Source organism: Nothobranchius furzeri, chromosome 15 (genome assembly GCF_043380555.1).
Source record: "Nothobranchius furzeri strain GRZ-AD chromosome 15, NfurGRZ-RIMD1, whole genome shotgun sequence".
Lineage (NCBI taxonomy): Eukaryota > Metazoa > Chordata > Actinopteri > Cyprinodontiformes > Nothobranchiidae > Nothobranchius > Nothobranchius furzeri.
Genome location: NC_091755.1, coordinates 28,573,873 through 28,601,588, shown reverse-complemented (window position 1 = coordinate 28,601,588; position 27,716 = coordinate 28,573,873). Strand labels below are relative to the sequence as shown.

General features: G+C 41.0%; 6 protein-coding genes across 7 annotated transcripts; 2 read left to right on the top strand and 4 right to left on the bottom strand.

The window, feature by feature from the left end:
- The first annotated feature begins 750 nt into the window (after positions 1–750).
- Positions 751–4,410, top strand: si:ch211-150o23.3 (uncharacterized). The gene is made up of 9 exons (XM_015967700.3): positions 751–860; positions 1,052–1,148; positions 2,099–2,152; positions 2,233–2,538; positions 2,625–2,933; positions 3,012–3,326; positions 3,469–3,618; positions 3,710–3,782; positions 4,208–4,410. Exons 2-8 carry the CDS (start codon positions 1,118–1,120, stop codon positions 3,751–3,753), a joined length of 1,209 nt encoding a protein of 402 aa, XP_015823186.3. The 5' UTR covers positions 751–860; positions 1,052–1,117; the 3' UTR covers positions 3,754–3,782; positions 4,208–4,410.
- Positions 4,411–5,246: 836 nt separating this feature from the next.
- Positions 5,247–8,876, bottom strand: emd (emerin). The gene is made up of 7 exons (XM_015967702.3): positions 8,597–8,876; positions 8,379–8,477; positions 7,897–7,928; positions 7,108–7,133; positions 6,973–7,026; positions 6,837–6,899; positions 5,247–6,203 (listed from the first exon to the last, which is right to left on the bottom strand). Exons 1-7 carry the CDS (start codon positions 8,676–8,678, stop codon positions 5,993–5,995), a joined length of 567 nt encoding a protein of 188 aa, XP_015823188.1. The 5' UTR covers positions 8,679–8,876; the 3' UTR covers positions 5,247–5,992.
- A 646-nt stretch (positions 8,877–9,522) lies between these two features.
- LOC107390781 (protein starmaker) lies at positions 9,523–13,020 on the bottom strand. Its single transcript, XM_015967703.3, has 7 exons — positions 12,847–13,020; positions 12,605–12,761; positions 10,950–12,521; positions 10,814–10,880; positions 10,058–10,736; positions 9,859–9,978; positions 9,523–9,785 (listed from the first exon to the last, which is right to left on the bottom strand). The coding sequence occupies exons 2-7, from the start codon at positions 12,642–12,644 to the stop codon at positions 9,669–9,671; spliced, it is 2,595 nt and encodes an 864-aa protein (XP_015823189.3). The 5' UTR covers positions 12,645–12,761; positions 12,847–13,020; the 3' UTR covers positions 9,523–9,668.
- An 84-nt stretch (positions 13,021–13,104) lies between these two features.
- Positions 13,105–15,475, bottom strand: dnase1l1l (deoxyribonuclease I-like 1-like). The gene is made up of 8 exons (XM_015967706.3): positions 15,087–15,475; positions 14,922–15,010; positions 14,757–14,843; positions 14,557–14,678; positions 14,173–14,285; positions 13,920–14,077; positions 13,348–13,444; positions 13,105–13,269 (listed from the first exon to the last, which is right to left on the bottom strand). Exons 1-8 carry the CDS (start codon positions 15,258–15,260, stop codon positions 13,189–13,191), a joined length of 921 nt encoding a protein of 306 aa, XP_015823192.1. The 5' UTR covers positions 15,261–15,475; the 3' UTR covers positions 13,105–13,188.
- Positions 15,476–17,117: 1,642 nt separating this feature from the next.
- On the bottom strand, positions 17,118–21,949 carry traf3ip3 (TRAF3 interacting protein 3). 2 transcript variants are annotated; one of them, XM_015967709.3, is made up of 14 exons: positions 21,812–21,949; positions 20,957–21,394; positions 20,771–20,879; positions 20,555–20,666; positions 20,433–20,460; positions 20,192–20,221; positions 19,994–20,089; positions 19,357–19,428; positions 19,094–19,234; positions 18,845–18,982; positions 18,636–18,771; positions 18,409–18,554; positions 17,887–18,003; positions 17,118–17,727 (listed from the first exon to the last, which is right to left on the bottom strand). In XM_015967709.3, exons 2-14 carry the CDS (start codon positions 21,359–21,361, stop codon positions 17,527–17,529), a joined length of 1,731 nt encoding a protein of 576 aa, XP_015823195.3. In that variant the 5' UTR covers positions 21,362–21,394; positions 21,812–21,949; the 3' UTR covers positions 17,118–17,526. The 2 variants fall into 2 exon arrangements, with proteins under 2 accessions (XP_015823195.3, XP_015823196.3); XM_015967710.3 differs by having other exon boundaries at positions 20,771–20,867.
- Positions 21,950–22,686: 737 nt separating this feature from the next.
- On the top strand, positions 22,687–27,562 carry atp5pb (ATP synthase peripheral stalk-membrane subunit b). The gene is made up of 7 exons (XM_015967711.3): positions 22,687–22,840; positions 23,508–23,544; positions 24,705–24,850; positions 25,074–25,237; positions 25,643–25,768; positions 26,847–27,026; positions 27,336–27,562. The coding sequence occupies exons 1-7, from the start codon at positions 22,813–22,815 to the stop codon at positions 27,411–27,413; spliced, it is 759 nt and encodes a 252-aa protein (XP_015823197.1). The 5' UTR covers positions 22,687–22,812; the 3' UTR covers positions 27,414–27,562.
- Positions 27,563–27,716: the final 154 nt, after the last annotated feature.

Genomic DNA, 27,716 nt, shown 5'->3' with positions numbered 1-27,716 from the left:
GGATCCTAAAGAGTTCATTTCAGTCATAATCATCTAGACTTGAAGACTGCACGTGGGAAAACTGAAAAACCTATTGGTGCAGTTTTAAGGAAGCTGACCTGACACAAACAGAACTAGTCCAACTGCATTGTGGGTAATGAAAGCATGAATGTCTTGATTAGCAGTTGTTTTAAACACACACACGCACATTGTTTGAAAAAAAAAGTATGTACCTAGGATAAGGTTTATTTACAGTCATATCTCAAGTTTTGTCACATAAGAAAACGTCTTTATCTGCACTTACTTTCATCACTTTTATTTTCAGTATAAAAATATAATCAAGCATGTGACAAGTTATGTTATACTAGTTTTATTTCCTTTTTATTTATGTTTTAGATTTGGTCAGTTATTGTAGCAGTTTTGATCAACACCTGGTCTCCGTTAGGCCAATAAAAACATGGAGCCACAGAACCAGTGGGGCTTTTTCATTGTTGTTTTTGAAACCTTATGTTTATTCTTTTGGTTTGTGCCAGTAGTCTTTTGGGTGCTTGTTATTCTCCATGATGAAGAGAAAATGTGAAATGACATTTTTTTAACATTTCGGTGTCAAAGATTCAAACATTCCAAACTAATACTGTGTGCTCGGAGAGATCTTAGTGGATTTTAGTCCACTTTTGGCATCTGATTACAAACTTTAATGATAGTTATAGCTTTTAATATTTTATTTGAATTTGAAACCACGCCCCGTTGCGTGTCGAGCCTCCGGAAGCAGGGGGCGGAGCTTACGGGCGAGCTGCGGCGTTGTGGTGACCTCTGTCTGCCGCAGGGAGAAGGACTGACGACCACAATGAAACTCCTAACGTGAATACAGCGACACGAAGGTAAAGTAGAGTTTAAAATAGACATCCCAACTCAGTCTGAACGCATTTATTAATGTTTTCATATGAGTACCATTAGCTTCTCTTTCTTACCGCCGCAGTTTGACTTGCGGTCATTCGCTTGGTTAGCTATTAGCTCCTCCGAACTGTTGTGTCTTTTGTTGGTTGTGTTAATAAAATCGGATGTTTTTCAGCATCTGGCTGCGTCACCAGGACAACAGGCTGTGTTCACATCTGTCTGATGGAAGCCTAACGGAACAATGCTAACGTTCCTGCACATCCTGCTAACAGGTATGCTAAAAACATTAGCCGCGCTCGCTACAGTGATAGCTTTGTGTTGCTGTTTTCATGTGATTATGCAATGTGATAATAACCAGTAAACATATAAACGATGTTTAAACGCTTTCTGTTGCTTTTAAATTCTAAATAAAGTTTGTTGTTCGTTGAATTTGTGAACAGTTTAAAGGGTGACGCTAAGCAGTGTGAACTTTCTGTCTGAATGACTAGTTACTAGTGTCATTATTTGGATATTTATAGTTAGTTATATATTAATTCAGTATTATTATTTTTTGTTTAACATCCTTTTATGACTTATTACTTTACACAAAGCATTTGTAAACCAAAAACAAATGAAAGAAAAATACATTTCAGCTGTATTTCTATAATTAAACTAATAAAAAACATTTTCCTTTAATTTAAGATTATTTAGTTAATATAATAAAATTAAGTAATAATGGGGAAATTTCTTTAAAACTTATGTTATATCAAACAGATGTTTGTTCTTGTGTTTTTAAGAGTATAAACAAATAACTTTTTTTGCTGCAATTATAATCCTTTATCAAAAGATCAATAAGTAGGAACAAAGCATAAAAGGTTGGGAGGAAATTTAGCTTGGTTATGTTTTATTTCAACTTTACAGATGAGCTGTGTAAAAAAAAGCATTGTTTTTCATATTGACTTGCATACACTGATGCTAAACCATCCAACTTTGCTTTTCAGCAAAAATAAAAATAATATGAAAGCGCAAAATTAGCTGACAGATCAGTTTTGTAGCTTTTTAGTTGTGTTTTTGTTGTAGGGTTGTTGTGCCTTTTAGGGCCACTTAACATAAGACTGAAATCTCTGCTCAGATCTGCTTCTGGTGTCAGAGCCTCTTTATACATAATGAACACTAGTGTTCTTGTTTTGCACGGATCATAATCTGTAAACAACTAGTCACTGTTCATCATTTTGTCTCTCAGGCCTGTTCGGTGCCCTGTGGGATGGTGTCACTGCTTTTAGTTTAGGTGCTTATGGTGAGTCTGAGATCAGTGCTAACCCACAACCCTTTCCTGACTGCTCATGGATCTCTGATTCAATTTTCTTTGATCCACAGGTGGGGTAAGAGTAGTGAATGGAGATCACTGTTCTGGCATAGTAGAAGTAAACCTCCTTGAACAGTGGGGGACTGTCTGTGATCACGGATGGGATTTGCGTGCAGCCAACGTGGTTTGCATGGAGCTGGGCTGTGGATTCGCCGAATCCACCTCTCACAACGCAGAATTTGGTTTAGGCAGCGGGGTGATTGCGCTGAACTCTGTCCAGTGCACGGGGCATGAATCAAGCTTGATCCACTGTGGTCTGTCCCTGAACAAGAACTCTTTGTGCAGCCATGAGAATGTTGCAAGTGTGAAATGCACAGGTGAGGCTACCTAAGTTTGTGTCATCAACTGTTATTTGTGTGTGACAACACCATCAAAGTTGAGATTGACCAATCTTTGCTCTCAGGTTTGCTGTTTCAGCCCCGGCTGTCGCTGCTGTCGCCTCAGTCAGTGTTCTCCTCCGGGGAGTCGGTGCGATTTTACTGCAACATCATGCAGCTGAACCGCGTCAGCGACGTCCACCTTTACAAACATGAAATCGCCACGCCGCTAGTCACACAAAGAGCTGACCCAACCCAGATCAGAGTGGACCTCACCCTGTCTGACGTGGAAACCTTTTACCAGGGCAGCTACAGCTGTCAGTACAGTGTCACGGGTGGGTTTCCTTCCCAGAGGATTAGCTCTCCGCCCAGCAATTTCATTAACATCACAGTGGGTGAGTTTACTGTTTATTTAGTTTCTTCTAGTTTTTTATGCAGCCCTGAATAACCCCCCCCCCCCCCCTGTTTTCTAGTGGATCTCCTGACTCCCCAGCTCTGGTACAACACGTCCCCCGAGGCTCCACTCGGATCTGTCGTCAAAGGTCAGAGTTTTAACATCACCTGCTCCACGCTGCAGCATTACCCCGGTGGTTCCTTCCAGCTCCGTCTGGTACGCTCCAACGGCACGGTGCGTCAGTCACTGCCTGCCCTTTCCCACGCTGTCACCTTCACCTTCCCTGATGCGCAGAGCTCCAACGAGGGCTACTACTACTGCCTGTATCGGGTCCAACTGGGCGGACGTACGTTCGTGTCCAGAGAAAGCCAGCCCCTGCCTATAGCTGTCAGAGGTGAGGCTGTTAGCTGTAAAAATAGAAACTCGAGTGATTTTTATTACATTTTTTGTGATTCTTTAGTTTGCGTTGGTACTTTTCAGATTAAGTAAGAAATCTGAACTGAGTGAAACTTAAAGATGACTCCTCCTATTTGCAGATCCTGACCCAGTGTTGAGTCCCATGGTGATCAGCTGGCTTGTGTCTGGAGTGACATTTGTTGTAGCCGTCATCATTATATTTATTGTAGCTAAAGTGGTGTGCAACAAGGAGAAGAAGCCCTCTGAACTGGAACGGGAAACCAGAACCTGTAAGTTCCCTTGTCCATCACAAGGCTGCATGATTTTTCCCAGAAAGCCTCCTGTTTATGTTTCCAGTAAACAGGCGTGTTTCTGTTACAGGTGTGGACAACACTTATGTTGCTGTATCAGTTAACAGGCTATGATGGGATCTAAAGGCTTCACACACTCAAAGGTATTTATCAAATATGACCCATTTGCTTTTTTAATTGACTGTCTATAAAAAATTCACAGAATACTTAGATGATTTCATACCTGTGTGTTGCACTCGGCCATCAGCTGGTGCACAACAGACAGGCATCCCAGTCTACCTTTGAAGCTTTAATCAGCTCTGCTTGGCAACATTTTGAAGCAAACATAATTTTCCTATAATAGCTCTGTGCAGGACTCAGCTTAATATGCAGTTTTTCATCTGCAGAAGGAATCAGGTTGTTTAGGATAAGCATGACAGGACTAGACTGAACATCTGATCTGAATGCATCACAGATTAACTAAATACACCAATAATTATATTTTTTATTGATTTATGTTAAATGTGAACATTGTTATTTTTCTTCATTCTGTCGTGTGTGTGTGTGTGTGTGTGTGTGTACATTCTAGGGGACTCAAATGGGCCATTCCCATCAGTACCGGGTCGGCCCGGGCCGGGTAGCGTAGGTTGTTTACATATCTGGGTGGCCTGGTATTTTTCCGGGCCAACCAAGGCTCATTCTCAGCCCTCTTCTCGAGGGGGTCTGCTTCAGGCCGACCAGGGCCAACACACCCACTGCTGACAGCAAATTCACACCTTCCATTAGAGCAAGCCTCTGATTGGTGGGTAGAACCAACCCACATGGGCTTAAGACAAGGATGTGTGGAATCAACCGGGCCAGGCTGGGGCCGACTGGGGCTACCTGGCCCGGGCCGACCTGGTACAGATGGGAATGGCCCATAATGTGTCTCAAGTACATCCAGACAGCAGAACCAGAGAATTCCTTGATCATCCACCCCCTGCTGGTGACTTCTGGAACTACACCAACTCATTCTGGATGAGGCACAGTAAACCTAACAGCACTTCCATGAACACTAAGACTGTAATAATCTTTCATACTACTGCTCCTGGACAACAATGGGAACGATTGACATCTACCACAGTAACGATATAAAATAAGTCTCAGTGGACCAGCAGGACATTGTTCAGACCGGGCTACTGCCACCACCTCAGATCTAACGAGTGACAAAACTGCTATGAAACCTTAAACTGGGATAACTGTGACGTTGTGTGCCTAAACAGCTAAAACACTGTTTTGGATTCAATGACTCTAATTACACTTTGCTAGGTAATTACATACTCGCCCACAGGACAGTGGGATGTTTTTGTATTTCCAGACTAACACTATGCATCTGTCATTAATGCACTTATGTCTGCAAATAGAAGTGGCAATAAATTAGAATGCTAAGTGTTAACTGAGCTTTTTTTGGTTCAAACTGTTAGTTTGACAATCTACTGTAACTGAAGAAGGTACTTTAGTTTTTATAGCATCAAACTAGAGAACGATAGCAACTTGTAAACACGATGCAGTATTGTGTTCCGTCTATTTTTATACCTCATTTAACTTTTGGAAATCATTTTTGTGTTCCTGAATAAATGACTTAAATGTTTCCGTATTCAAGCTCTTTATTACATTATGAAACCAAGAAGTACAAAACAAACGACAGACTTGGAAAATGCATGGATGATACAAAGTGGTGTAAAGTAAACAATTACAGCCACTCTAGTGCATTTTCATAAGTTTGTACTTTGAAACCCTCCTTTATTTAACACACAAACCCTATTTACAGACAATTATTAAAACACAAAGGCACTTGGATTTTAAATCTGGCCCAAATATGAGATTAACATGGAAGCATCAGGTCTGTGTGAACTACTTACACAGCATTTTGAGCACATAGAAACAAAATTTGTCATATTAATAATGAATAAAGTCAGTAAATTAAAGCTTTTTTGGGTAAAAATGTTTCTTATTCAGAATCTGACATTAAAATCTGCAGTTTGTTTTTAAAGCCAACAGCCAATGGTAGCCTGGCTTGAGATTATTTGATCACGCTTCAGGTACCTGAATGGATGACGAGCTAAAAGCTACACTTACAGAAGAGACTAGGTGTGTGTTTTTTACTTTGTCCCACCTCAGCGCTCAACACGGTGCTGCAATGAACATCACAAACATAATAAAAGGACATCTCTCACCTTCACAAGTAGCTGGACATAACCAAGCAGTGTCAGCTAAAAAAATAATCACAAATACGGCATAAACCAAAACTTCAGCTTTGTTTAAAATACGTACATTCCCCAAATTTTAAATGCAGAATAAATGTGTAAAACCCCAAAATATTAAGCCAATAAAATTATTCCAATCCTTTCAAGGATTCGGGAGTCTCCATGTTGGAGAAAACCAAGTAGAGGAAGACGGCCACAGCAAGGAAGATGACAAACTGGATCCAGAGAGGAATGAGGCGAGAGGACTTGGGCGCCTTCGGAGCCTCCTGACTAGACTTCATGGGCGTAGCTTTCAAATAGGAATTACTGTACTTGGACGGTGTGTCGTACATGTAGGGTCTAAAAAATACAGTGTAGGAGAAATATGAGTGTAGAAAATGAGTACCGTATTTTCCTGACTATACGTCACACTTTTCATAGTCTGGCTGGTCCTGTGTCTTATATACCAAATTATGTATACTGCGCTGCTGCGGGCCGGGCGGCTCCGACCCAGGAATGAGCTCCCCTGTCCCGCTGGGAGGGTTTCAAACACCGCCATCACCTGCTGCGGCAGTCTGGCTCCGGCCCAGGAATGAGCTCTCCCTGCCCACTGGGAGGGTTTGAAATACCGCCATCCTCTGCTGGAGACCGTGGCGCGCTGCTGCGCCCTGGTTGTTTATTCTGTTATTGTTACCAGTACTTGTCTTGCAATGTGAAATGCTTGGTCTCAGATATTGTAAGAAAAATAATAAAAATTTCCCCCCAAAATGCGACTTATATATGTTTTTTTCTTCCTCATTATACATTTTATGGCTGGTGCGACTTATAGTCCGGAAAATATGGAAGATAGAATGTTAGTGGCACCTTCTAAAAGAGTATTCTTAAATTTAGTTTGAGAATTATTAAATAGCACTAAAACTGAGCTTTGAATTAAAGCCGCTGAGAAAAAAAAATGTAAACATGTCCACACATGACTTCTGAGGAAACACTTACTCATCAACAAGATCCCTCCCTTTGTAGTCGGGCTTCTTCTGCGAGTAGCCCGAGTAGGAAGTCCTGCACAAAGACAAATAGAAAAAGTGAATTCATTGTCTTTTTACCTGTTCACACATTTATGCTTTGAACTCACTCATGCACATATTCCCTCTCAGTCCATTCCGGTCTGGATCTCCTGTAGGTCCCACTAGACGGATGAGAGAGACAGCGGGTGAGTTAATCTGCATTAAATATGAAATCTGATAACTTTGGATCAAACTGGTCTGACCTCTCTGCAAAGTCGTCAACTCTGGTCTGAAATGTTGGAAACAGAGATAAAAAATAAGAATTCACAACAAAATGAATGTAAACAAAGCTTGTTAGCCCTATGGGGGCATGTTTATACATGCATAGCTGCCATATAAGATGTATTGAATCAAAAATAATAATTATAGTAATCAACCCCATTAGTTAACTAGATCAAAAGAACAAAGGACAATTGAATCACGAGCACTAAGTTGATGTGCAGGTCTAAAACGTGTGGTGTTCAACCTTGGTCCTTGATGGCGCCGATCCACAATGTTTTAGTTGTTTCCCTGCTTCACAAACACCTGATTTTAATCAATAGTTGATTACCAGGCTTCTGCAGAGCTTGGTGACCTGCATCTAAGCTTACATCCCATCATTTGATGCACTGACTGTTATCGTGTCCAACCATCATTCATCTTTTTTTTTTGCGCCATCATTAATTCAGAAAGATAGAATTAAATTCATTTGAATAAACTATATCCATGACTGTCTGAATTTATATGAAGTGTGTGTTTCCCTGGATAGTCCAAAGAACCTAAGTTAATATTAAATCAAATATTCAAAGACCAATCAGATTGATTTTTCATATTTATATGGAATATCTCATCTTATTGATCATTTAACAAACATCCATCTTGTTACACAACAAATCATTCATCCACTAGAATAAATATGAGTAGTCTTCACTCATGCAAATTGAAGATACATAGAGCTAAAATTAATGGATAAAACTCTAAACTAGCCACAGAACCATGAACAAGATTCTCACCGGTGTCTTGTAAACATAAGTGACTTCTTCTTCTGAAACAAAACATAAACATCACAAAAAATTACAACAAATTAACAACTCTACTGGGGCTGGCTTGAACTGAGAGCTTTATGTCAAAAAGGCTTCCTGTAACGACAAAATTACATATTTCTAACCTAAATTATACAATTTTATATTTCTTTGTGTGATTTGTTTGGTTTATATTACTGAAATTATATTTTATAAATTGTGAAGCCCTTGGTTTTGAAAAAAAAAACTATTTGTATCCAATGGTGGATAAAACTCATCATAAGAACAAATGAGGTGAGAACTTTGCAAACATCATAACATAATATTCAAAGTAATGTGTGAAATCTTATTAAAAAACCTAAATATTCATACACTGGAGTTCTGCCTTTTATATTACCAAGTTTTCAGTGCACGAGAACATCTACACCTTAGGTAAACAAATCAGTTAGAATGACTAGAAAGGACCAACAAACCTTCTTCTCTGTAGTAGGTTTTATCAGATGACGGTTTCGCTGTTTTCCCCTTCGCCATGGCTTCTTTGAGCTTTTTCTCATATAGGTTTCTGGTGGAATCTGGTGAAAACAAAACAAATGGGACTAAAGGCGACATGTTCGAACTTCAGACAGATGGACAGGCCTGAGAAGTTAACCAGCCAGGCCGACCACCTAGTCGGTCGGTGTGAGCAACTCACCGACCACGGGTCCATGTTTGATTCCATATTCATCCAACAGTTCGCTTAGTTCCGCCGCAGACTTGTTAGTAAGCGAAGACATTTTACTTTCCTGTGCGTTTCGTTAGGAATCTTTCGTTTCGGGAACCAAAAAATAAGCAGAATCTACTCCTCCTACTCACGACAGCTCGTTTTCCCGCGCGGATTATAGCGGCCATGAGTGGGTTGGAGCGGCAAACATGGATCTGCTTAAACTCCGCCCTCGTTTGTTAATCTACAAAATAAAACAAACGCACTTTCAATAAATCTCTTCTTCTTCGTTCATTAGGATTGTGTGCATGTTTCTTTATAGCCAGAACCAGCGCTCCCTGTAGGCAGGTATTGGTCCACTAACATCATATACTGTAGTGTAGACGATTTATTGCTCCCACGTCATTCCTAAAAAGCATAATAATAATAGTAGTAGTAATAATAATAATAATAATAAATAATAATAATAATAATAATAATAATACTCTACTTTAATTAATACATTTTTTCCTATTTTATTTCGAACACAATTACATCACAATGAACAAAGATAAACAAGAAGAAAAGAACATGAAAAAAATAGTCTCACCAATTTATGTCATTAACGTAAACAAATGCATTCGAAAAGGGGATCAGGAAGAAGCAACAGCTTATCCAGCCCTGTCCCAATTAATTATTAAACTTTCTTAACCACAATAATAATTATCATTAAAAAAATATTCTTCTTTATTTATTACGTTTTGCCTATTAAACACTTTTTTAGCTGCAGGTTGACTATCACTTTGGGTACAATCATTTTAAATATAGTGTCTGAATAGCTTAATCATAATTCTAATAAAGGGGTTGAATGCAATAAAATTTGAATTATTTATTGTTTTTACTAATGAAAACAAAGTAATAATTAGCTGCATGATTTCAAACCCAAATACATCTTTATTAAGAGAACACAAGTCAGTAAAACAATTTGTATTTACAAACGTTTTCCTACATTCTTGTACAGGAAACAATTTTACTACATTTATTATTACAACGTAAGCAAAACCTATAGACATAGCTCAAAGCTCTAAACAGGGAAAATATCTCTGAGGAAGTCGGGTTGATCTGAGATCATCCAGAACATCAACAGCCCCAATGTTGTCATCACACCTAACTTTATCATCATCTTCAGGACACTGAGACCCTGCAAGAACAAATAAGACAAGGTAAAACCTTTTTTTTAATTTAATTCAGAAAAATAACAATTCTGCCAATACCTTGTGTGTTTTTGGGAAGGCATGTGTATCTCTGACTTCTGACATCTTTTGTTGCAGCCGAATATTTGAAGGATCACATTCAGGGCTGATTTGGAAGGAGTCATTAGCATCCGTCAGATCCTGAACACAAACAAACGTATAAAGTCTGATGTAGGTCTGGGCTGTCCACGGTTCTTTATGTAAACGTATGACATCTTACATCGAATGTTTCTGTAGAGCTCAGGCTCTCCTCATTTTCCTCTTCCTCCTCTTCCTCATCTTCCTCCGTTTCTTCATCTGCTTCATTGTCCTCAATCTCCTCCTCTTCCTTGGCTTTGGCATCTTTATCCTCCTCCACCTTCTCCTCATCATCTTCCATCACATTATTTTCTTCTTCTTCATGTTCCTCCCCTATCTCCTCATGCTGCCCAACCATCTCTTCCACCTCACTCTCCTCTTCCTCTTCCTCATCCATCATCTTCTTTTCTTCTTCTTCATGTTCCTCCCCTATCTCCTCATGCTGCCCCACCATCTCTTCCACCTCACTCTCCTCTTCCTCTTCCTCATCCATCATCTTCTTTTCTTCTTCTTCATGTTCCTCCCCTATCTCCTCATGCTGCCCAACCATCTCTTCCACCTCACTCTCCTCTTCCTCTTCCTCATCCATCATCTTCTTTTCTTCTTCTTCATGTTCCTCCCCTATCTCCTCATGCTGCCCAACCATCTCTTCCACCTCACTCTCCTCTTCCTCATCCATCATCTTCTTTTCTTCTTCATCATGTTTCTCCCCTATCTCCTCATCCTGCCCAACCATCTCTTCCACCCCCTCTTCCTCTTCCTTCTCTTCATCATCTTCCTCCTCCTCTCTGTCTGAGGAGCTGCTGAGTGATTCTCTGTCACTGTTGATAGAAAACAGGGAGTGATTTTAGCCATTTCATCCCATATTTGCTTCTTAGCCACAATAAGTGCCACCTACCTGTCCGTTTCATAGTGAATGATCTGGGACAACGGATCATCACAAAACTGGACCTTTTTCTGTCTCTCTGAAAACAGAATAATTTGTGGGTCGACAAATCTCTCTGATACCATCCAGATCGTTTATAATCACTCACCCTCTCTTCTGTTCTCGTCATCACTATCATAAAACCTTTTGAATGCCTCGATTCTCTTCTGCATCTGTTCAATGTTCCTCCTCTCTTCGTACTCCTCATCAGTCGGCTGCCTCACCTCTGGGACCTCGGGGGTGTCAAGTTCAGAGTTGAAGAAGAAGCTGTCATCGATGGATCCCTGATTATAAGATGTGGTTTTGGCCTCCTTTCTTTGCACCACTGAGTAGTGATTCACATGTTCAGCAGGATGCTGATTCACACCTGAAGGAGGATCTTCCGTCTCATCCGAGTCATCTGTGATGAACAGGTATTCAGACGGAAGGTTGTCGGTTTCTAACGCATCCAACTCTGACTTGATGAAATCCGCCAAATCACCTTTATGGTTGCCGTTGGGATCACCAGAGTTGCTCCATCTGGAAAACTCTACACTGCTGTAGTCATGAAGCTGCATGTTCTCTTGTTTCTTGTGGTTTTCAACATCATCTGAAAATTCACTGGATCTTCTCGGCAGCTCCTCCTCCTCATCGCTATTGGAGTTGCTCTCATCTAGGTCCCCTGTTGCTTCGTCCAGGCTTGTCATCTCATCTGCATTCATCTCCAAATCTCTGCTGTACAAGAAGCCTTCATTCTTCTCTGTGTCCTGAGCTCTCAGAGTCCACGGGGTTACCATCACAGCTCCTTCCATGCACGCTTCCTTCTCCATACCAGGAAAGGCACCCGGCTTGTTTTCCTCCTTGTTTTCTTCTGCTCTTGTGTATTCGCCTGATGAAAAGTCTGAAGGATAATCTGCAAAGCTCTCACCTGCCTCTTGGTGCTCATCTTCCATAAAATCTGTCATTTTATCTACATATTCTTCCCCATTGACATCAGTGATGAGATCCTGCAAATTCTGCAAAGATAGACTTGAAAACGCCAAACTGTCTTCCCCTGGCTTGATTTCATTTGAGGTTTTGGACTCCAGCTGATGAACATTTTCTTCTTGTTCATTTTTCATGCCTTCGGTCTCGGAGTCTTCTTCTCTTTCTCGTTCCTCTGCACTTTTCGTCACGGTTTCATCTTTGCCTTCAGGGATTCTTCCCAAATAGGACACTTCCTTATCCCCCTCTGCCCCATCTTGCACCTTGTAGCGAACATTAGGGTCATTGGCACCCTCTGCGACCATAGGTTCTCCCTCAGAGAAGAACGTGTACTCCTTTTTATCATCTTGGAAGTTTTCTCTGCTGCAGCCTGGTGACAAATCTCCTGGTTCCTCTGATGTTCCTTCATCCATCTCCTCATCCTCTCCAGAGGAAGAATGCTCCTCTCCAGAGCTTGTGTAATCACCAGCTGGTGTTTGACTCATGAAATTCTCCCCATCACTTTCATCACTGGTCTGCTCTTGGTGAGCGTTTGCAGTTGTGTGCAGAGGGTCTGTTGTTGCCGCATCTGACAAAACTTCACCTTCAGCGGTCGCTTCCTGGAGCTGAGCCTCGTCTGTCGTCGTTGGGGTTTCAGCTTCGTCTTCCTCACTCTTCTCGTCAAAATTTAAATTCTCAAAGTCCAGATCTCCATCGGAAAAGGACGGAAGAGAAGAATCTGGAATGAAAACAGAGTCTGAAAAGGATCCTTTGCTATTTAGTTAAAAAATAAACATGTCACAATGCAAATATGTTTCTTACCTGTAAATACATCAGTGAGAAGATCGGCAAACCCGTCCATCGTCTCAAAAATTTAAACCGGTCGTTTAACGAAGAAAACGGGAGTTTTTAGTACCAGACAGTCAAAAGAAAAGAGAGCTTGAAGTAACTCTCCTCTGGTACGGCTGCAAGTGGCTTCCTGTTGAACAGATTGTTCATAAACTCACATTAGACCAAAGAAATTCAGTTAAAAGAAGAGAAATGGAAATTTAGCATGAACTTACCATAAAAGAAGAAGATTTAAAGCGATCCGTTCGGGTTTTCTGCAAAATAAGATCCTGAAACAAATGTTTTTGTGTTGTCTGTTGCTGCACGAAGGCACCTTCATGAGCTCATGAACTGATGTCTGCTTTGATGTGGGTTTGGCTTCAGATGTGCAACACGGGCTCTAGCAGGCAAACTCACACAGTTCCTTCATGCTGAAGCGGCGTTTGTTGGTGCGACTGTCATGAAGTTACAAAAGAAGCAACACTGCCAGGAAATGCTTTTCTGAATGTGTTTAATTCATTAAAATCAGTTTAAAGTCTTTTTAAAATGTAAACACAAAGTTGCAGTTCTGGATTGATCTACAGCTCGTGGCGGAGGAGGTAGCGATGGTTGGGCTTCAGGTCAACTTCAACAGGAAAATGGTCACTCACCTCAAGGGCCTGAAGTGATGTAAAAGAAATATAAGTATTACTATCATTGTGAACGCTTTCAAATGAAATAATTTTTGTGAGGTTTACCTCTGCCTCTGTGAGTCGGAAGCTTTCTTTAAAGTTAAATGCTTGAGCTGAGTCTGGAACCACGCTGGAGAAAATCTCCCGTCCATGCACGATGATCCTGCAAATAAAACATTGCCAGTGGCAATGCCTTGCTTTGCTCCTTTATTCTTTATTATTAAAAAAATAACATGTATTCAAAACACCTAACTCGATTTTGAGAAACACAAACATTTCAGAAAAGTACATTTTAACTATTTGGAATGTTATTTCAAAAGGTATTTTAGAATTTAATTTTTAGTTTAATTTACCTGTTTCTGTCTTCAGAAAAATCTTTGGAGATATACACTTTTTTTAATTAGTGAGCAGCAGAAATGCATCATTTTCTTTATTTCTGATTGTTTTTATTAGTAGCAACATAGTTTGTGTTTTACATGTATGTCTTGAATAAATAAGATGAATTTATGGTTTGAGTGAACATTAATGTGATTTATTAACACTGGTCATTCCTGTAGGGGTCAACGATTGTCGGGGGGCGGGGGGGCGGGGGGCATAGCCACCCCTGGCCACCCCTTGGAGGAGCCACTGCGTCTCACCTGTCGTAGGCGCAGTGTGTCTTCTCTCGAACGGTTGTGTCCTGCTCGTCTCCAATCAGCCAGTGGAATTTGGGGTCACTCCTCAAACGCACCCCTTTCCAACCTTTGATGGTGACGTAGCTGCAGCCGGCGTTCAGGTCTCCCAGGACCATCACGTTCTTTTGTGGGTGAGAAGAAGCGTCAGACCACTCGGTTGGAGTGGAGGAGATAAGCCAGCAGGTGATGTAATCAGAGAAGAAAAAGGTAAACCCACCTCAGTCTTCCACTTCTTCTGAATTTCTTTGACGACTGCATACAGCTCATCAATCTCCTTCATGGCGGTTTTGGGAGACGTGTGTTGTCCAATCAGAACAAAATCCTTCACCACTGGGAACAAACACGTTTAGTTAACTCAAATAAGGATCTGAGTCAGCACATTTGTGTCTGATTACATCTTTGGTGGCCAAAATTTCCTGGAGGAGGCTGATCTCTTCAGGACTGTCATGTTTTTATTGTAGGATAAAAGTGATTTAAGCAGAATAACAAACAAATACCCCTCTCAAGAGATCTGTGAAGGATTGACTAAATTCTTTATGATCACGTGACTCATTTATGTCTGATTTTGCACACACACACGTCTTGTTTTATTCTGACTCACGTGTGGTAGGGGAGTGGAAGCGGACGATGAAAGGCTCTCTGGAGAAAACCTGGGTCTCGTTGGTCCTGTCTGACTCCCGTTTAGGACGCTGAAAGTTCTCCCTGACCTTCAACATGTTGTTTCTGCTCAGAGAGGAGAGGTCTGTGATGATGTCTGACTCGTTCAGTAAAATAAACCTAAATAAAATCATCCTGATGTACCTGTAAATGTAGACATACTGCTCTTTGTAGCTTTTCCTCCCCAGTCTTTCACTTTCCACGTGTGAATAGGAGTTGAATTTGTCAAATCTGATGATGCAACATAATAATAAAATATTAAAGTATTTTTTTTAATTAGGTCCAAATGAACTTCTCTAATCCAGGTACCTGTTCAGATCTTTCACTAAAGCTTTTATAACTTCTCCTTTGGAGTCTCGGACCTCCTGAACGAGACACACGTCACACCGAGAGAGAATCTTGGGAACAAAATAAAGGAACACATCCTTAAAGAGACCGTTTTTCTCTGCATGCTTTAAACACTCAGCTGAATACCTTTAATAGGACTCCCATAACCTTCTTGTTGCTTGCCTTTGTTTCACCAAAACTCTGAACGTTAAAAGCACAGATTTTCAGTGAAGATGCGATGCTCATCACACACAATCCAACAAGCAGCAGCTCAGCGGTCTTCATCCTGGAGACGTGCACCACTCTGTGGGTAAAGGGCATTCCTGTAAGGTGTCCAAACTTGTGCCAGATGGTCGCAGCACAAGGGGAGTGAATTCAGGCCGGTGCAGATCCATCTCTTCACGGGGAACGTACAGGTAAAAGTGATTGTGGGTGGGGTGGATGTGCTGCGTCAGGGCCTTTGGACAATGGAGCTTCATCTGGAACAAAGAACAATGACTCCAGGCCCGCTTAGAGAGGGCCGCTGCGACGAGGTTTTGTCTCTAAGTTGGACCGGAATCACACAGCAGATGTTTCCACGAGTCACGTCTGTCAGATTCAGGAAGACTTTTGTGGAATGAACCGTTTTATTCTGTCTCACATGGAGCTCAAACAGAAGAATCACATCACACAGCCTCATGCTGATGGTGACATACATTTTTCTGCTGATGCACAAATATTATTTTTTACTAAAATGAGCAGACCAGCCAACTTTGTTGGGTTTCTTCTTATTTCTCAAAACAGTCTACTATAAACAAAGTCTTTCAGGTTCCAAATTACGATAAGACTCTGCTTATAAATGCCTAATAAATATTTTATTATTATGTTATTAAATAATCTTTAAAACTCCTATTTAGCATATTTAAATGTGTATCCAGCATACATGTAATTTCATGTTTTACACTTTACAATAAGTCTCCCCTGAATAGAATAGAATAGAATAGAATAGAATAGAATAGAACTATGCAGCATGAAGGACACAGACATACTAATGTACATCCGGTATTGCACAAATATTGCACACTTACAGAGTATAGCACTGAGTTAGGCCTAGTTTATGCTTCTGCATCTGCACCATTATCCGTCCTTGTGAGGGCTGTCCAGCGGGCTCACAGGAAGTCGAGCCCACTTTTCTAAACATCTGTCCAACGAGACAGAGAACGCAAGCTTTTGATTGGTCAGGAGGCCGCTTTTGCCAACAGCACTGCCACTGTGCCCCCAAAAAAATAAAGAAAGTCGAAGATCTCTAGCGGCAGACATGGAACAGCTTGAAGAATACCTCATGGAAAAACTAAAAATAGAAATGTTTTATTCACCCGAGATTGGAGGAGTAAAAAGATAGGCAGCAAGCATTTAGGGGTTAGAGGTGGTGAGCACACGAAGAGGTGGAGGAGGCTGAGGGACAAATGTGTCCATGTTAAAAAGTCTCTGAAAGACAAAAAACACAATATAAACACATTAATAAATGCGTTTTCTTGGACCGGATACATGACAGGATACCCCAGAACAGCGCTACGCCCTCTTTTGCCCTGGCAGGGAACTGCTTTGCAACACTGTGTGCGTCTCTCCCTTGTGGAGTTAACCCAGAAGCATAAACTGGGCTATTTACACTATATGCAGAGGGGGTGAATGACCTACTGTAGCGTTCTGTTTTACATTTGGGATGTCAGTCCGCCTCTGAAGGAGCTGTCCATGGTCTCCACAGTGGAATGCAGTGGGTGGGAGGGTTTTCCAAGATAGAGCTCATCTTCTCCAGCATCCTCCTTTCACACATTTCCTCAACTAGTTGTGGATATTTTTGATGCAGTGATAAAGTACAGTTGTACATACTAAAACTACATGCTCAAGGTAATAAGTTAGTCTGAAATGTTTATTGTAGCAACTTTAGATGAAGTTAATAGATCTGGCTCACTATTTGGCAAGATCAAAATAAACACTAATGATCTATAATGTGTTACAGATTCATTTATGACATAACTATAAAATATTTATTAGACATTTACAAGGGAAGTATTATTGTATTATTTATCCTCCACCTTCTCTCATTTTTAAGCCCAAACTGCTTTATGTTGCAAGATACAGGAAGTGGACTTTAAATGAGTAAAAAAGCATCTAAAAAAAATCACTGATTAAGCAGAATGAATTCATGAATTTTTTATTTTATTTTGAAGTTCTTTTTAAATTTAGGTCACAAAAATGCAAAGCAACAGGGGTTAGTCCTCATCAGATGTTTGGTTTAGAGTCTGTGGGTGTCGTCTTAATAGCTGAACCTCTGACGGGACGATCCTTTTTACAGTACAAAAGATATTTCCTTTAATTCTACTGTTGTAGACTCACGGCATGGCTCATTACATGTTAGTTACCGTGTGAGTTTCAAACACTTCTGTAATTTTAATGTGTTCACCTGAATCTTCTGCACACATGTACAGTACACTCTCCTCATCCCAATACAACCTTTGTTTCCAACTTAAAATACCTTTTAAAATAAAAACGACGACAGTGGGAAATGACTACAATTCAAATACTAAATTACTAAGCAGAGGTTTGGTCATATCGGTCGAAAACAGCCCGAGTGTCGAGGAGAGGCCATTTCCATGAGATAGTCTTCAATCCTGGTCTGAATGTCCAAGAACAGGTCATCAACTTGATCCCTGAATGGAGGATGCCAGCACCACAACATGGCAGCCCCCGCTATGGTGAGGAGCAGGAGGAAGAACACACAAACCCTCCACCAGGAGCCACATGGTATCTATAGAGGAAGCACACCTGGTCACAAGTATGTCTGCTGCTTCTAAAATGTCTAGGTTTTACACACACACACACACACACACACACACACACACACACACACACACACACACACACACACACACACACACACACACACACACACACACACAGCACTCACTGTTCTCCTGTGGCGGTGGCTGAGCTGCCGGAGTTCGTCTCTGCACTGCGACAGCCGGGCCTGGCTGGACTGACACTCCTGCTCCATGGTGTGCATCTCAGTCTGCAGCTCCTCACACTGCACACACACACACACACACACACACACACACACACACACACACACACACACACACACACACACACACACACACACACACACACACACACACACACACACACACACACACACACGGAAGAGGAATGTGTAGACTAAATTTAGCCTCCAGGAACTCTTACAGATTCCAGGCATGCGTTTGCAGCTCAGTGACTTTTATGAAATGAAAACTGATTCCATCCTCAGAAAAAAAAAGATATGTAAACAACCAAACAAGATATTGATCTTAGAACTGCAGAATTTCATTTTTCTAAACTAGATGGGACACTATGCATCTGATTGTGTGTCTAAAGGTAAATAAACATGATCCAAGGGAGAAGGATTTGTCTGAGTGACTGCTTTAGTTATGACCCAGGCTCAGGTTACCTCCTTCTCTTTGAGCTGGAGTTTCTCCTGAGTGTGTCGAAGCTCCTCCTCAAGCTTTGAGTCTCTCCTGGAGGTCAGCCGGGGTTGAGCTTCCTCTGATCTAAGACTCTGCTGCATGAAGAAATCCCCACTCTCATCACCACCATCTATGAGACAGAGAGGATTTTGAACAAATGAGACTTTCTGAGTTTGCTTCAGTCCGGCTTCCATCTAGACAGGATTATTGCCTTGAAGTTGCTGGAGCTCCTCTCTTAACGTCTGGTTGTCCTCCTCCAGCAGGCATATGTTGTACTGCAGCTCCTGCTTTTCCTGTCTGAGGGATGCCACCTCCTCTCTTAGCTCCAACTCTCTGGATTTGGACAGCTTCACAAGACAATTTCACTGATTTGGATGCAAACCTCTGACCATGCACTGCATTGACAGCAGTAACCCCTACCTCCACCTGGGTGTGCAGCTGTTCCAGCTGTTCATATATGAGCTGCTGGTTCTCCCTGAGATTTCCAGAGCTCAGCTTCAGCTCTTTGTAAAGACTCTCCCACCTCTGCACCTCTGCCTGTGCTGCACTTAGTGCCTCCTGTTTGCAAAAAATATATGTTATCTTTAGAAAAATCTGCTGCAGTGTTGATGTTCTAATAAATATGGGTTCAGAAACAAAAGAGCCCAGCTTTGAAATCTGTAATTTCACCTGCAGTGTCTCAGCTTTGGAAAGGGCCTCGCTTTTCTCCTGAGTCATCTTCTGCAAAGCAGCCAAAGCCCTTTCCTCATATGTTCCTCTCTGCTTCTCCATCTGCAGCATCAGCTTCTTTACTCCATCCTTAGGAAACTTCTGTTGAAACACAGTTTCAGAATTAAATAAAAAATAATAAAAACAGAGTCAGATTAGAAACTATAGAACCAAAGAGGAGAGCAGTGACAATATGAGTCCTCAGAGGTTTACTGGTTGCTCACCTGCAGACACACTTGCAGCTGCGCCTCCAGGACTTTGATCTTGTTTCGCAGCAGGTCTTCATTGCAGCGAGACTGTGTGGGTTAGAAAGGAAATGAGCGGCTGTCATGCTCTAACCGGCAGATGGAAAATTAATGTTTCATGTATCAACAGCTGAAACGCTTCACTAGCCTGCACTGATAGAAATTGAGATCATCTTTGATCTTTAAAGAAATTTCTACAGCAAAACTACGCTGACAACATAAAACAAGCAGCTGGGAGGTGACATACCTCAGAGAGACTCAGCGTAAAGTAAAAAATCTGATCAAGTTAATTAGAAAGTGCTGAATGGAAAGGTTAGCACCAGTATTTGCCAGTAAATTGGTCCATCCAGAAGCTATGAATGCTAACCTAGATGTGCATCATCTACGTTCTGTGTGGTACACCCTTCCTGTGCAAGAGCGACAGTTTGCACTTGTCCTATAGACAAGAACGGAAGCAGGAAGCTCAAAACCACAATCTGCATAGGCCTTCCTGAGACATCAGCAGCTTGGTACCAAATATCTGCATGAAATCACCCTAAGGTCACAAACCTTTAACAAAAGACACATGTTATGGTTTGAAATTGTCATGCATGTGTGCAAAGAAGATGTTTCTTACTGTCCATAAAAGGTCTGAGGTGTTGATGAGGTTTGCAGCGATCTCCTTGAGGAGGGCAAGCTTGTTCTTCAGTGCCTCCTCTCTCCACAGGGCTTCCTGCGTACATAACCAACAGCAGAAGAGATTCCTGCAGAATATTTGACCGACATACTAAACGATTAAAAAGAAAACTACAGAGCATGGAGTTGTGTAGTTTACCTGCAAGCAGTCTGATAATCCCTGGATTTCCTGTTGTGGAAGAGATCAAACATTCATTAAAAACTGACGAAATGTGCAAATCAAACCCTAAAATAGAGAGAAATATTGGTTCTTGAATAATAAAAGCAGGAGTTGGTGCATTTATGCCCCCAGTTTAATGCCAGTCCATTCCCCTTTAACCTTTATCTCCAGATTTATAATCTAATACCTTCCATTCAACCTGCAGCAGACTGAAACTTACAGATTCTTTGACGGTGACGATGCCGGCCCTGTTTGGGAAGAAACGCCTCATTAGACAAACCTAAAACCAGACCAGCGAGTCAGATTAAAGCCGGGATCTGACGCCTAAGGAATAAAACTCACTCTGTTTGCACGCAGCTCTCTCGGAGCGTCTTTTTTGGATGAACACTTTCCAGTAGCACTGGCGACTTGCTGTGAATCTTTTTCATCTGAACGATGGTCTTGATGGTCTGAGCTACAAGAATAATCAAATAGTTATATTTTCACCAGAACAGATCGAACACGGTTTGACGGGAGGAATTGTGCTGATGTGTGTTTTATTTTTCATCCATCGCTGACCCGATGCTGTTGCTACTGTTGTGGAGGTAGATGTCTCCTTCCTTGCAGGACTTCTCTCTTGCCTGATGGGTGTTTTTGGTTCTGACCATAATGAGGCCTGGAGGAAAGACTAATGAGAGGAGCAGGGATGCAGATTTTACTCACTACAGGTAGAAGGAGTCCAGATAAAGTCAAGGCATCATTTACCCATTTGGTTGGATATTCCGTTATTCTGCTCTCTGGTGTCAGAATCATCCCTCGATGTCCATTAGCAGAAGGAGAAGATGGCGTGTTTGGGTGAAGCGTCTCAGACCTGCTTCTAGAGCTGTGATTTAAAAAGGAAAATGTCTGTGGAGAAGGTTTTCTCTGCCGGGAACACTTTCCACACTTTAACTCAGGACTCATCGATCTCCTCCTCAGAAACTCCTGCTGTCTTTTCTCCTTCAGCTGATTCTTGATCTGCCTTGTGTCATCGTCTCTTGTAGGGCTTCGACACAAAGTCACGTTGTTGCGTCCTCTTAGATGCTCTCGTTTCTCAGCTCGGTAGTCCGTTTTTTGGTCAAATTCTCTCTCTGGGAAGTGTGTTGGACTAAAAACGGCCAAGGTGTCCATGGCAGCTCCTCGGCCAGTTACACAGCTTCAGTACTGTAACAACATGGCATTTTAAAGCAGTTAATGATAATTTCAGATCATTGAGAACACAGAAAGTAGGTTTTTGTGGTGTAATCACACTTTGTATAAAGGTTTGAGGGACACAAATGTGAGCGTGAAGGCTCATCAAAAAACAAATGAAGAATAAAATCTTAGTGATCCTCCAAGGAACTGGGACCAGTCTGGTACAATTCAATAAACAAAGATGATAAACTGTGAAGATAACAGTTTACTTCTAACATAGAAGTTTTTGAGTTTCATCACAAATCTCCTCTAAGATCTATTTCCACAGTTGCCATTCGACAGACCAATGCAGGCCCTGGCAACTGTTGATTACGGCCATGCAGGTGCATGATAAGTCAAAGAGAAAATGCTGTCTAATAGGCCTAAAATCATGCAAATGATACTTACCTCTTAAATCATCTCATTCATTGCGCAAAATCTATCAGAGGAGGTCAAAATGTCATCCATTTTCCTTTTCTTCTCTAACAGCGTCCGGGGTTTCGTCTGTGTTTCACATGTAACTGTTTCTGTTGAGCAGTTTTACAGGAAGTGAAGAGAAGCACGGCGTCATATGTTCCTCTATCTCAGCAGCCAGTCGCTCCACACTGATGCCACACACGGGTGGGCCTTAAGATTACACACAAACCCAACCAGCCATGTAGCCTGGGATAAAACAAGTGAACTGTGTGCAAACTGTTTGTAACATTTCTTTTTCAAATATGGTGACGACTGGTGACAACATATACCACACACTACTCACAGCTTAAATTGTGCCATAAATACCGTTTAAGAAAACTTTTAAATCAGAATAAATTCTAATAATTTTTCCTTTACAACGATCTCAATACATTTTAGTTCAGCTGCAAATATTAACAAGCAATTGATATTTAATTAAAAAATAATATTCATGTGCAGGGTTTTTCTTACCCGAATGCATAGAAAATGAACAATTAAAAATTAGTTTACAGAGCTGTTGAATATTCATTGTATGTTTAAGAGAAAACAGCAACAATGAATGAAAATCTTGTCATTATTTCCTATTTTATGTGTCTTATTATGTATTATATATCCGTTATGTGTATATGCACACCTAGTACTGTCTTGTTATATGTCTTACTGATGATCAGTTATTTACGTTTTTATATGAATTTATTTTAAATGATGATTCCATTAATAAACAGATAGGGATTTAAACATTTTCTCATCTTGCAGGAAATTTTAATTGATCTGGATTTGTGTCTTCAACGCCATCTAGTGGCAGCCTGCCACATCACTTGTGTTGAAGTCTCGCGATGTTTCAGGAAGATGTTCTCGTGTGTCCGCCATCCTTGTGGCTCTGCAGAAGGGCACGGACAGGCCGAAACAAGGGTGCCCGGCTAAGCAAGAGTTAGACTCTGAATATTTTCACCATGTTGTCGAGAGCTGTTTTTCTCTCAGGTTTGTACTGAACCTGCGTTTGTTGTGACTTTAGATGACGCGTGTCTGTAGGGAGACGGACCCGAGAAGTCTAAGAAATAAAAGAGGGAATCTGAAGGGTAAACCGAAGGCCGCACTCTGAATGAGACATGCTATTACTAGCTAACGATTTTGAACAAAATTGATAACATTCTGTCAAAGTGTATTCGTTTCAAGCTCTTTATAATAATTTTCAATCGATAATAACACATTCTTAATTGAATATGTCTGTATTCATACCACGTCACTCTTGTTTTGGTTAAACTGAAGCAATGTTCGTTAGCATTTGCGATGCACGTCAGTAAACTTGAGATTAGTTCTGTTTGATTTCTCATTTTAAGAAAGACGCAGAGGATCTTCTCCAAGACCGATTTACTTTCATTGTTTTTTATTTATTTATTGTCCTCTATGTGTCACTGGCATTAATCTACCTTGAGCTATCAGCTTTTAAAAGCTCACAAAGCTTTTGTGTATTCATTTTATTTTCAAAAGTTTCCCGATGTATTATGACAACATTTATTGCAAGTTTTTTGATCTGTATGACTAGTTAATTGTTTTATGTGTTAATTTTGGCTTGTAGAGTTGTGCATTGAAAATGTTTTATGGAACATAACATTTCTATATTATCTTGTTTGTCTTCTATTTGCAGCCAACTTTCTGAAAGGCAGTGCCCCTCTTGGAGCTGGGTTTGTTTCTTTAACACTACTTTATTTTAAAATGTTTAAACAATATGGAGATCAATTGAAAATGTGTATTCATTGTAATTATTTACCATTTGCACCTTTACAAAACTGAACATGGCTTTATTTTATGTATCTAAACAATGCGTCAAAATAATGTGAACTAATTTCTATAAACAGGTCAGCACTTTAATGAGTAAGACATGAGAAAAGATTTCAGCATCACACTTGTAAATGACAAGTCAACACACAGTGCTAATTAGATCCTGGGTTACCATGAAGGGAAGCACGATGCAGCTTAACACACAATTAATGTTCCATTAAACAGTCAATAATAGACACAAGCAAACCAACTAAAGGGCAGACTATTGACTTAAGCAGAACTAAAACATGCATTTGCATATATAAGGTCAATAATAGCTTTTATTTGAGTATTAATGTGATGGAATGTATTGATATTCATATTTTACGCCAAATACCTGAAATTCAAGCACACACATATTTTTCCTTCTTTAACACAAACCCAACCCCGTTCCTCGAGTGCCCCTCTGCAGCATGTTGTAGTTTTTTATCTGCACCTGCACACCTGACTCAATTCACATCTGGGTCGGTCTAGCCCTCGGAGGGTAATTGTGCTCGTATCTGGGTTATGTTTATTTATTTTTTTAGTTTATTTTATTATTATTTATTTTTTGGACCTGCTTTTTGGCTGTCAGCTTGACGCTGCACCATCTCAACAACACACCCACTACCGACTGATTGGCTGGCTGCAGTTACCTCCAAAAGCAGCACTGCTCAATGGCTGCCATTGCTTATTAATTTAAGGAGGACACTACAAACTTCTCCGCGCGTCTTTTACCCTGCCCACGTGCTCAGAGAAATCCGTGTTCCTGAGAAGGCTGTGTGAACAAAACCTGGCCGCGCAGAAACAGGATGACCTAACCAAGACTAGACTGGGCTGACCAAGATGTGAATGCACCATTATTTTCAGGAAAGAACACAAGATGGCCTCAGTCAGAAAATAGAGAAGTTTTGGAAGAAGCCAGTAAAAGCTACTTTGTACCAGTTTATTAAGGGGAAAGTCTGATTTAAAATCAGAATATTAAAATGAAATGCACAAAAACAGAGAACCCTTTAACATCAACTTCTAATGTTGTCTTCCTTAGTTTGGTCCACGCACCGCGCTCCCTCCACACATCATCCCAGAGTCTGGCCCCAGTTCCTCCTTTGCCAGAGAAACCAGGCAAAGTCCGACATGGCTTCGTCCCAGAGGAGTTTTTTCAGCTGCTGTACCCTAAAACTGGAGTCACGGGTTAGTCATCCTTCATTAAATGCCAACTATTACTCAATTTTTGTTCCAAAACAAGACTTAAGATATAAAAGCACCTCATTTAATGACCAATACGTGTTTTCAGTTACCACCTTTGTTCCAAAAACGCGTTCAACAACTGTTGTAGCATTTTCCTACGTGAAAAGGATGAATGTACATTAATGAAGATAATTAATAAAGATCCGTGTTTACGTATGCCCGACAGGACCCTACATGTTCGGCACTGGCCTCATCATCTACTTGCTCTCCAAGGAAATCTATGTGATCAACCAAGAGACCTTGGCTGGTATTTCCATAGGCGCCATCATCATTTATGCTGTTAAGAAATTTGGTCCCAGTGTTGCAGCTTTTGCAGACCAACTGAATGAGGTGGGCCGAGAGAGTTGTTAAAGCAAATACTATGATCCGTGCTAATTTACTGGGGCAGCAGTAGCTCAGGATGTAGAGCAGGTTGTCCAGCAATCGGAGGGTTGTAGGATCCATCCTGGCTCCCAGCAGAGAATGCTGCTGTTGTGTCCTTGGGCAAGACTCTTAACCCGTGTTGCCTGCTGGTGGTGGTCGGGGGGACTGGTGGCACCAGTGCTTGACAGTCTCGCCTCCGTCAGTGCGCCCCAGGGCAGCTGTGGCTACATTGTAGCTTATCATTAGGGAGTGAATGTGTGTGCATGGGTGAATGACTGTGTTGTAAAGCGCCTTAAGGGGTTCTAGGCGCTATATCAAATAAAGGCCATTTGCAATTTACTGATTCATTTAAACGACCCTTTCCTTCCTCAGGAAAAAGTAGCCAAGGTCCAGGAAGTGAAGGACCTCGCCATGACCAACCTGGCTCAGGCCATTGAGAATGAGAAGAAAGAGCAGTGGAGAGTCGAGGGGAGGTCAATGCTGTTTGATGCTAAGAGGGTGAGCACCACATGTCGGGTCTTCTGACTGCTGCTGTGTCCATGATTTTAAAATGGCTCTTTGTCAACCTCTGCTGGCTACAAGTAGAAGCTACAACCTGCAGTATTGCCAACGTTTAATCATAAATAAATAAATAAAACACCTCAGTCACATTTGAGCTGATAGAAACGAGATGTTATTAACTTATGATTTTATCTTTTGTAGCTTAGTAAAAATGTACGTGTATGGTTTACTTATCATTGAAAATAAAACGTGCAACAGTAACTAGTTTATCGTCCAACGTTAAATGTTAAAGATTGAAGAAAAAATAAAAGTCCAAACTTCCACTTTAAATGTGATGCAGAAAACACTTAAACTAGCAGTTGTTATTGTAAAAGATCGAGTTTATTAAACACACAGAGAAAAATTCACATATTTATTAGTTTCTAAATGAAAAAAACATTTTAATGCAATTTTGGAAATATATTTTGCTAAAATTGCATTTTTTGTGTAATTCATGTCTTGAAGCCATACTGTACAACTTTTTTAATAATTTCCTTGAGCCGGTATGTGCTACGATGACCCTTTGCAAGGTGGCCAAAATACTGCATTTGCAACATCAGACTGGCGGGTCACTCTTTTGGGACTTGGAAAAAAGTTGAGTTTACATACCTAGCTGCAGGCTGCTTCCAGCATGTTTTCGATCATGAATCCAGCTGATTTTGTTTAAGTTAGTGATGATCCACTCCTGTAGACACTCACAAAGGCTGGGGAGACATTTCAGCTGTTAGATTAAGGTGTTAAAAAAATGAACGCACAGCGAGGAGATAGATTTCATTTTCAGTTAAACCGCAGATAAATAATAGCGAACACTAGGGGGTGCTAAAAACAAGTAAAACTGCCAAGTGTGCCTTTAAATTTGGACCATAATAGTCTTTGAAAGGTCTTAAATCTTACTAGAATCATGAGTCTTTGTGGTGCTGCAGAATTAAGTTCAGATGAGTTGTTCCTTCTAATATGATCATAAGTTATTACAAGAATGTGTATTTCTGACATCTGGCTTGGTGTTGAAGGATCTCCTGCCTTGTGTTCCTCTCAGAACAATGTCGCTATGCTGCTGGAGACCAACTACAGGGAGAGGCAACACATGGTGACCAATGAAGTAAAGAGGCGCCTGGACTATCAGATTGCCCTTCAGCACCTCAATCGCCGGTTGGAGCAGGAACACATGATCAACTGGGTGGAGAAGAGCGTCATCAGCAGCATCACACCTCAGCAGGTCAGCCCCAGAGCTTTGCTGATGTGTAAAAGGGACCTTGTTTATTATGGGCTGTAAAGATAAGTGCTTTTTATGGTGCAGCTGTTTTAAGGTTGTTTATGTACCACTCTGGCTGAGATGTATTAGAGAGGTAGAAATATAATCCAAATCATTTAGCATCTTTTTAAATGGGGGATTTCACACCTGTTTAATTATTAAATTACCCCTCTGAGCATGTCCAGGGTTCTTCCTGTTGATTACCTGTTCAGGTGTGTTAAACACTAGAGAAGGAACAGTATTAATGCAGATTTATTGTGTTTTGGGTTTCAGGAGAAGGAGAGCATTGCTAAGTGCATCACAGACCTGAAGGCGCTGGCCAAGAGCACTCAGGCCAAAGCTGTCATCTAAACCATCCTAAAGGGAACTTCTCACAGCTCCAATGAGACGCCACCTTTATTTACAGGATCAAATATTTCTCTTTAGCATTTGTCAACATTATGGGTGTGTACATTATTTACACGTCAGCAGATGGTAAAATAAATGGTTACCTTATTCAACCTTGGTCTGTTATTATTTCTCTAGTATTCTTCTTTAATCTTTGACATATTCTCTCCGTTTCACTCTCATGATCCGTAACGCTTCAGTTTCATAACAGGATAAACACTTGGAGAAGGCCTGCTGACCTTCGATCCCTCTGGCTGTATAAAACCA

What these genes read in the sequence shown, in the direction of transcription:
- si:ch211-150o23.3 (XM_015967700.3), top strand. Translation starts at nt 1,118, where the DNA reads ATGCTAACGTTCCTGCACATCCTGCTAACAG. An exon ending in CCTGCACATCCTGCTAACAG is followed by an intron (nt 1,149 to 2,098) that starts GTATGCTAAAAA and finishes TTTGTCTCTCAG; the next exon opens with GCCTGTTCGGTGCCCTGTGG. An exon ending in TTTTAGTTTAGGTGCTTATG is followed by an intron (nt 2,153 to 2,232) that starts GTGAGTCTGAGA and finishes TTTGATCCACAG; the next exon opens with GTGGGGTAAGAGTAGTGAAT.
- emd (XM_015967702.3), bottom strand. Translation starts at nt 8,678, where the DNA reads ATGTCTTCGCTTACTAACAAGTCTGCGGCGGAACTAAGCGAACTGTTG. An exon ending in AACCTACTACAGAGAAGAAG is followed by an intron (nt 7,929 to 8,378) that starts GTTTGTTGGTCC and finishes GTTTTGTTTCAG; the next exon opens with AAGAAGAAGTCACTTATGTT. An exon ending in GGGAGGGATCTTGTTGATGA is followed by an intron (nt 6,204 to 6,836) that starts GTAAGTGTTTCC and finishes TGTATTTTTTAG; the next exon opens with ACCCTACATGTACGACACAC.
- LOC107390781 (XM_015967703.3), bottom strand. Translation starts at nt 12,644, where the DNA reads ATGGACGGGTTTGCCGATCTTCTCACTGATGTATTTACAG. An exon ending in TCTCACTGATGTATTTACAG is followed by an intron (nt 12,522 to 12,604) that starts GTAAGAAACATA and finishes TTTTCATTCCAG; the next exon opens with ATTCTTCTCTTCCGTCCTTT. An exon ending in ATTCACTATGAAACGGACAG is followed by an intron (nt 10,737 to 10,813) that starts GTAGGTGGCACT and finishes TTCTATCAACAG; the next exon opens with TGACAGAGAATCACTCAGCA.
- dnase1l1l (XM_015967706.3), bottom strand. Translation starts at nt 15,260, where the DNA reads ATGCCCTTTACCCACAGAGTGGTGCACGTCTCCAGGATGAAGACCGCT. An exon ending in TTATGGGAGTCCTATTAAAG is followed by an intron (nt 15,011 to 15,086) that starts GTATTCAGCTGA and finishes TTTGTTCCCAAG; the next exon opens with ATTCTCTCTCGGTGTGACGT. An exon ending in CAGTATGTCTACATTTACAG is followed by an intron (nt 14,679 to 14,756) that starts GTACATCAGGAT and finishes CTCTCTGAGCAG; the next exon opens with AAACAACATGTTGAAGGTCA.
- traf3ip3 (XM_015967709.3), bottom strand. Translation starts at nt 21,361, where the DNA reads ATGGACACCTTGGCCGTTTTTAGTCCAACACACTTCCCAGAGAGAGAA. An exon ending in GAGAGCTGCGTGCAAACAGA is followed by an intron (nt 20,461 to 20,554) that starts GTGAGTTTTATT and finishes CTTCCCAAACAG; the next exon opens with GGCCGGCATCGTCACCGTCA. An exon ending in CCTCAGACCTTTTATGGACA is followed by an intron (nt 19,429 to 19,993) that starts GTAAGAAACATC and finishes TAACCCACACAG; the next exon opens with TCTCGCTGCAATGAAGACCT.
- atp5pb (XM_015967711.3), top strand. Translation starts at nt 22,813, where the DNA reads ATGTTGTCGAGAGCTGTTTTTCTCTCAG. An exon ending in CCCTAAAACTGGAGTCACGG is followed by an intron (nt 24,851 to 25,073) that starts GTTAGTCATCCT and finishes TATGCCCGACAG; the next exon opens with GACCCTACATGTTCGGCACT. An exon ending in TGCTGTTTGATGCTAAGAGG is followed by an intron (nt 25,769 to 26,846) that starts GTGAGCACCACA and finishes TGTTCCTCTCAG; the next exon opens with AACAATGTCGCTATGCTGCT.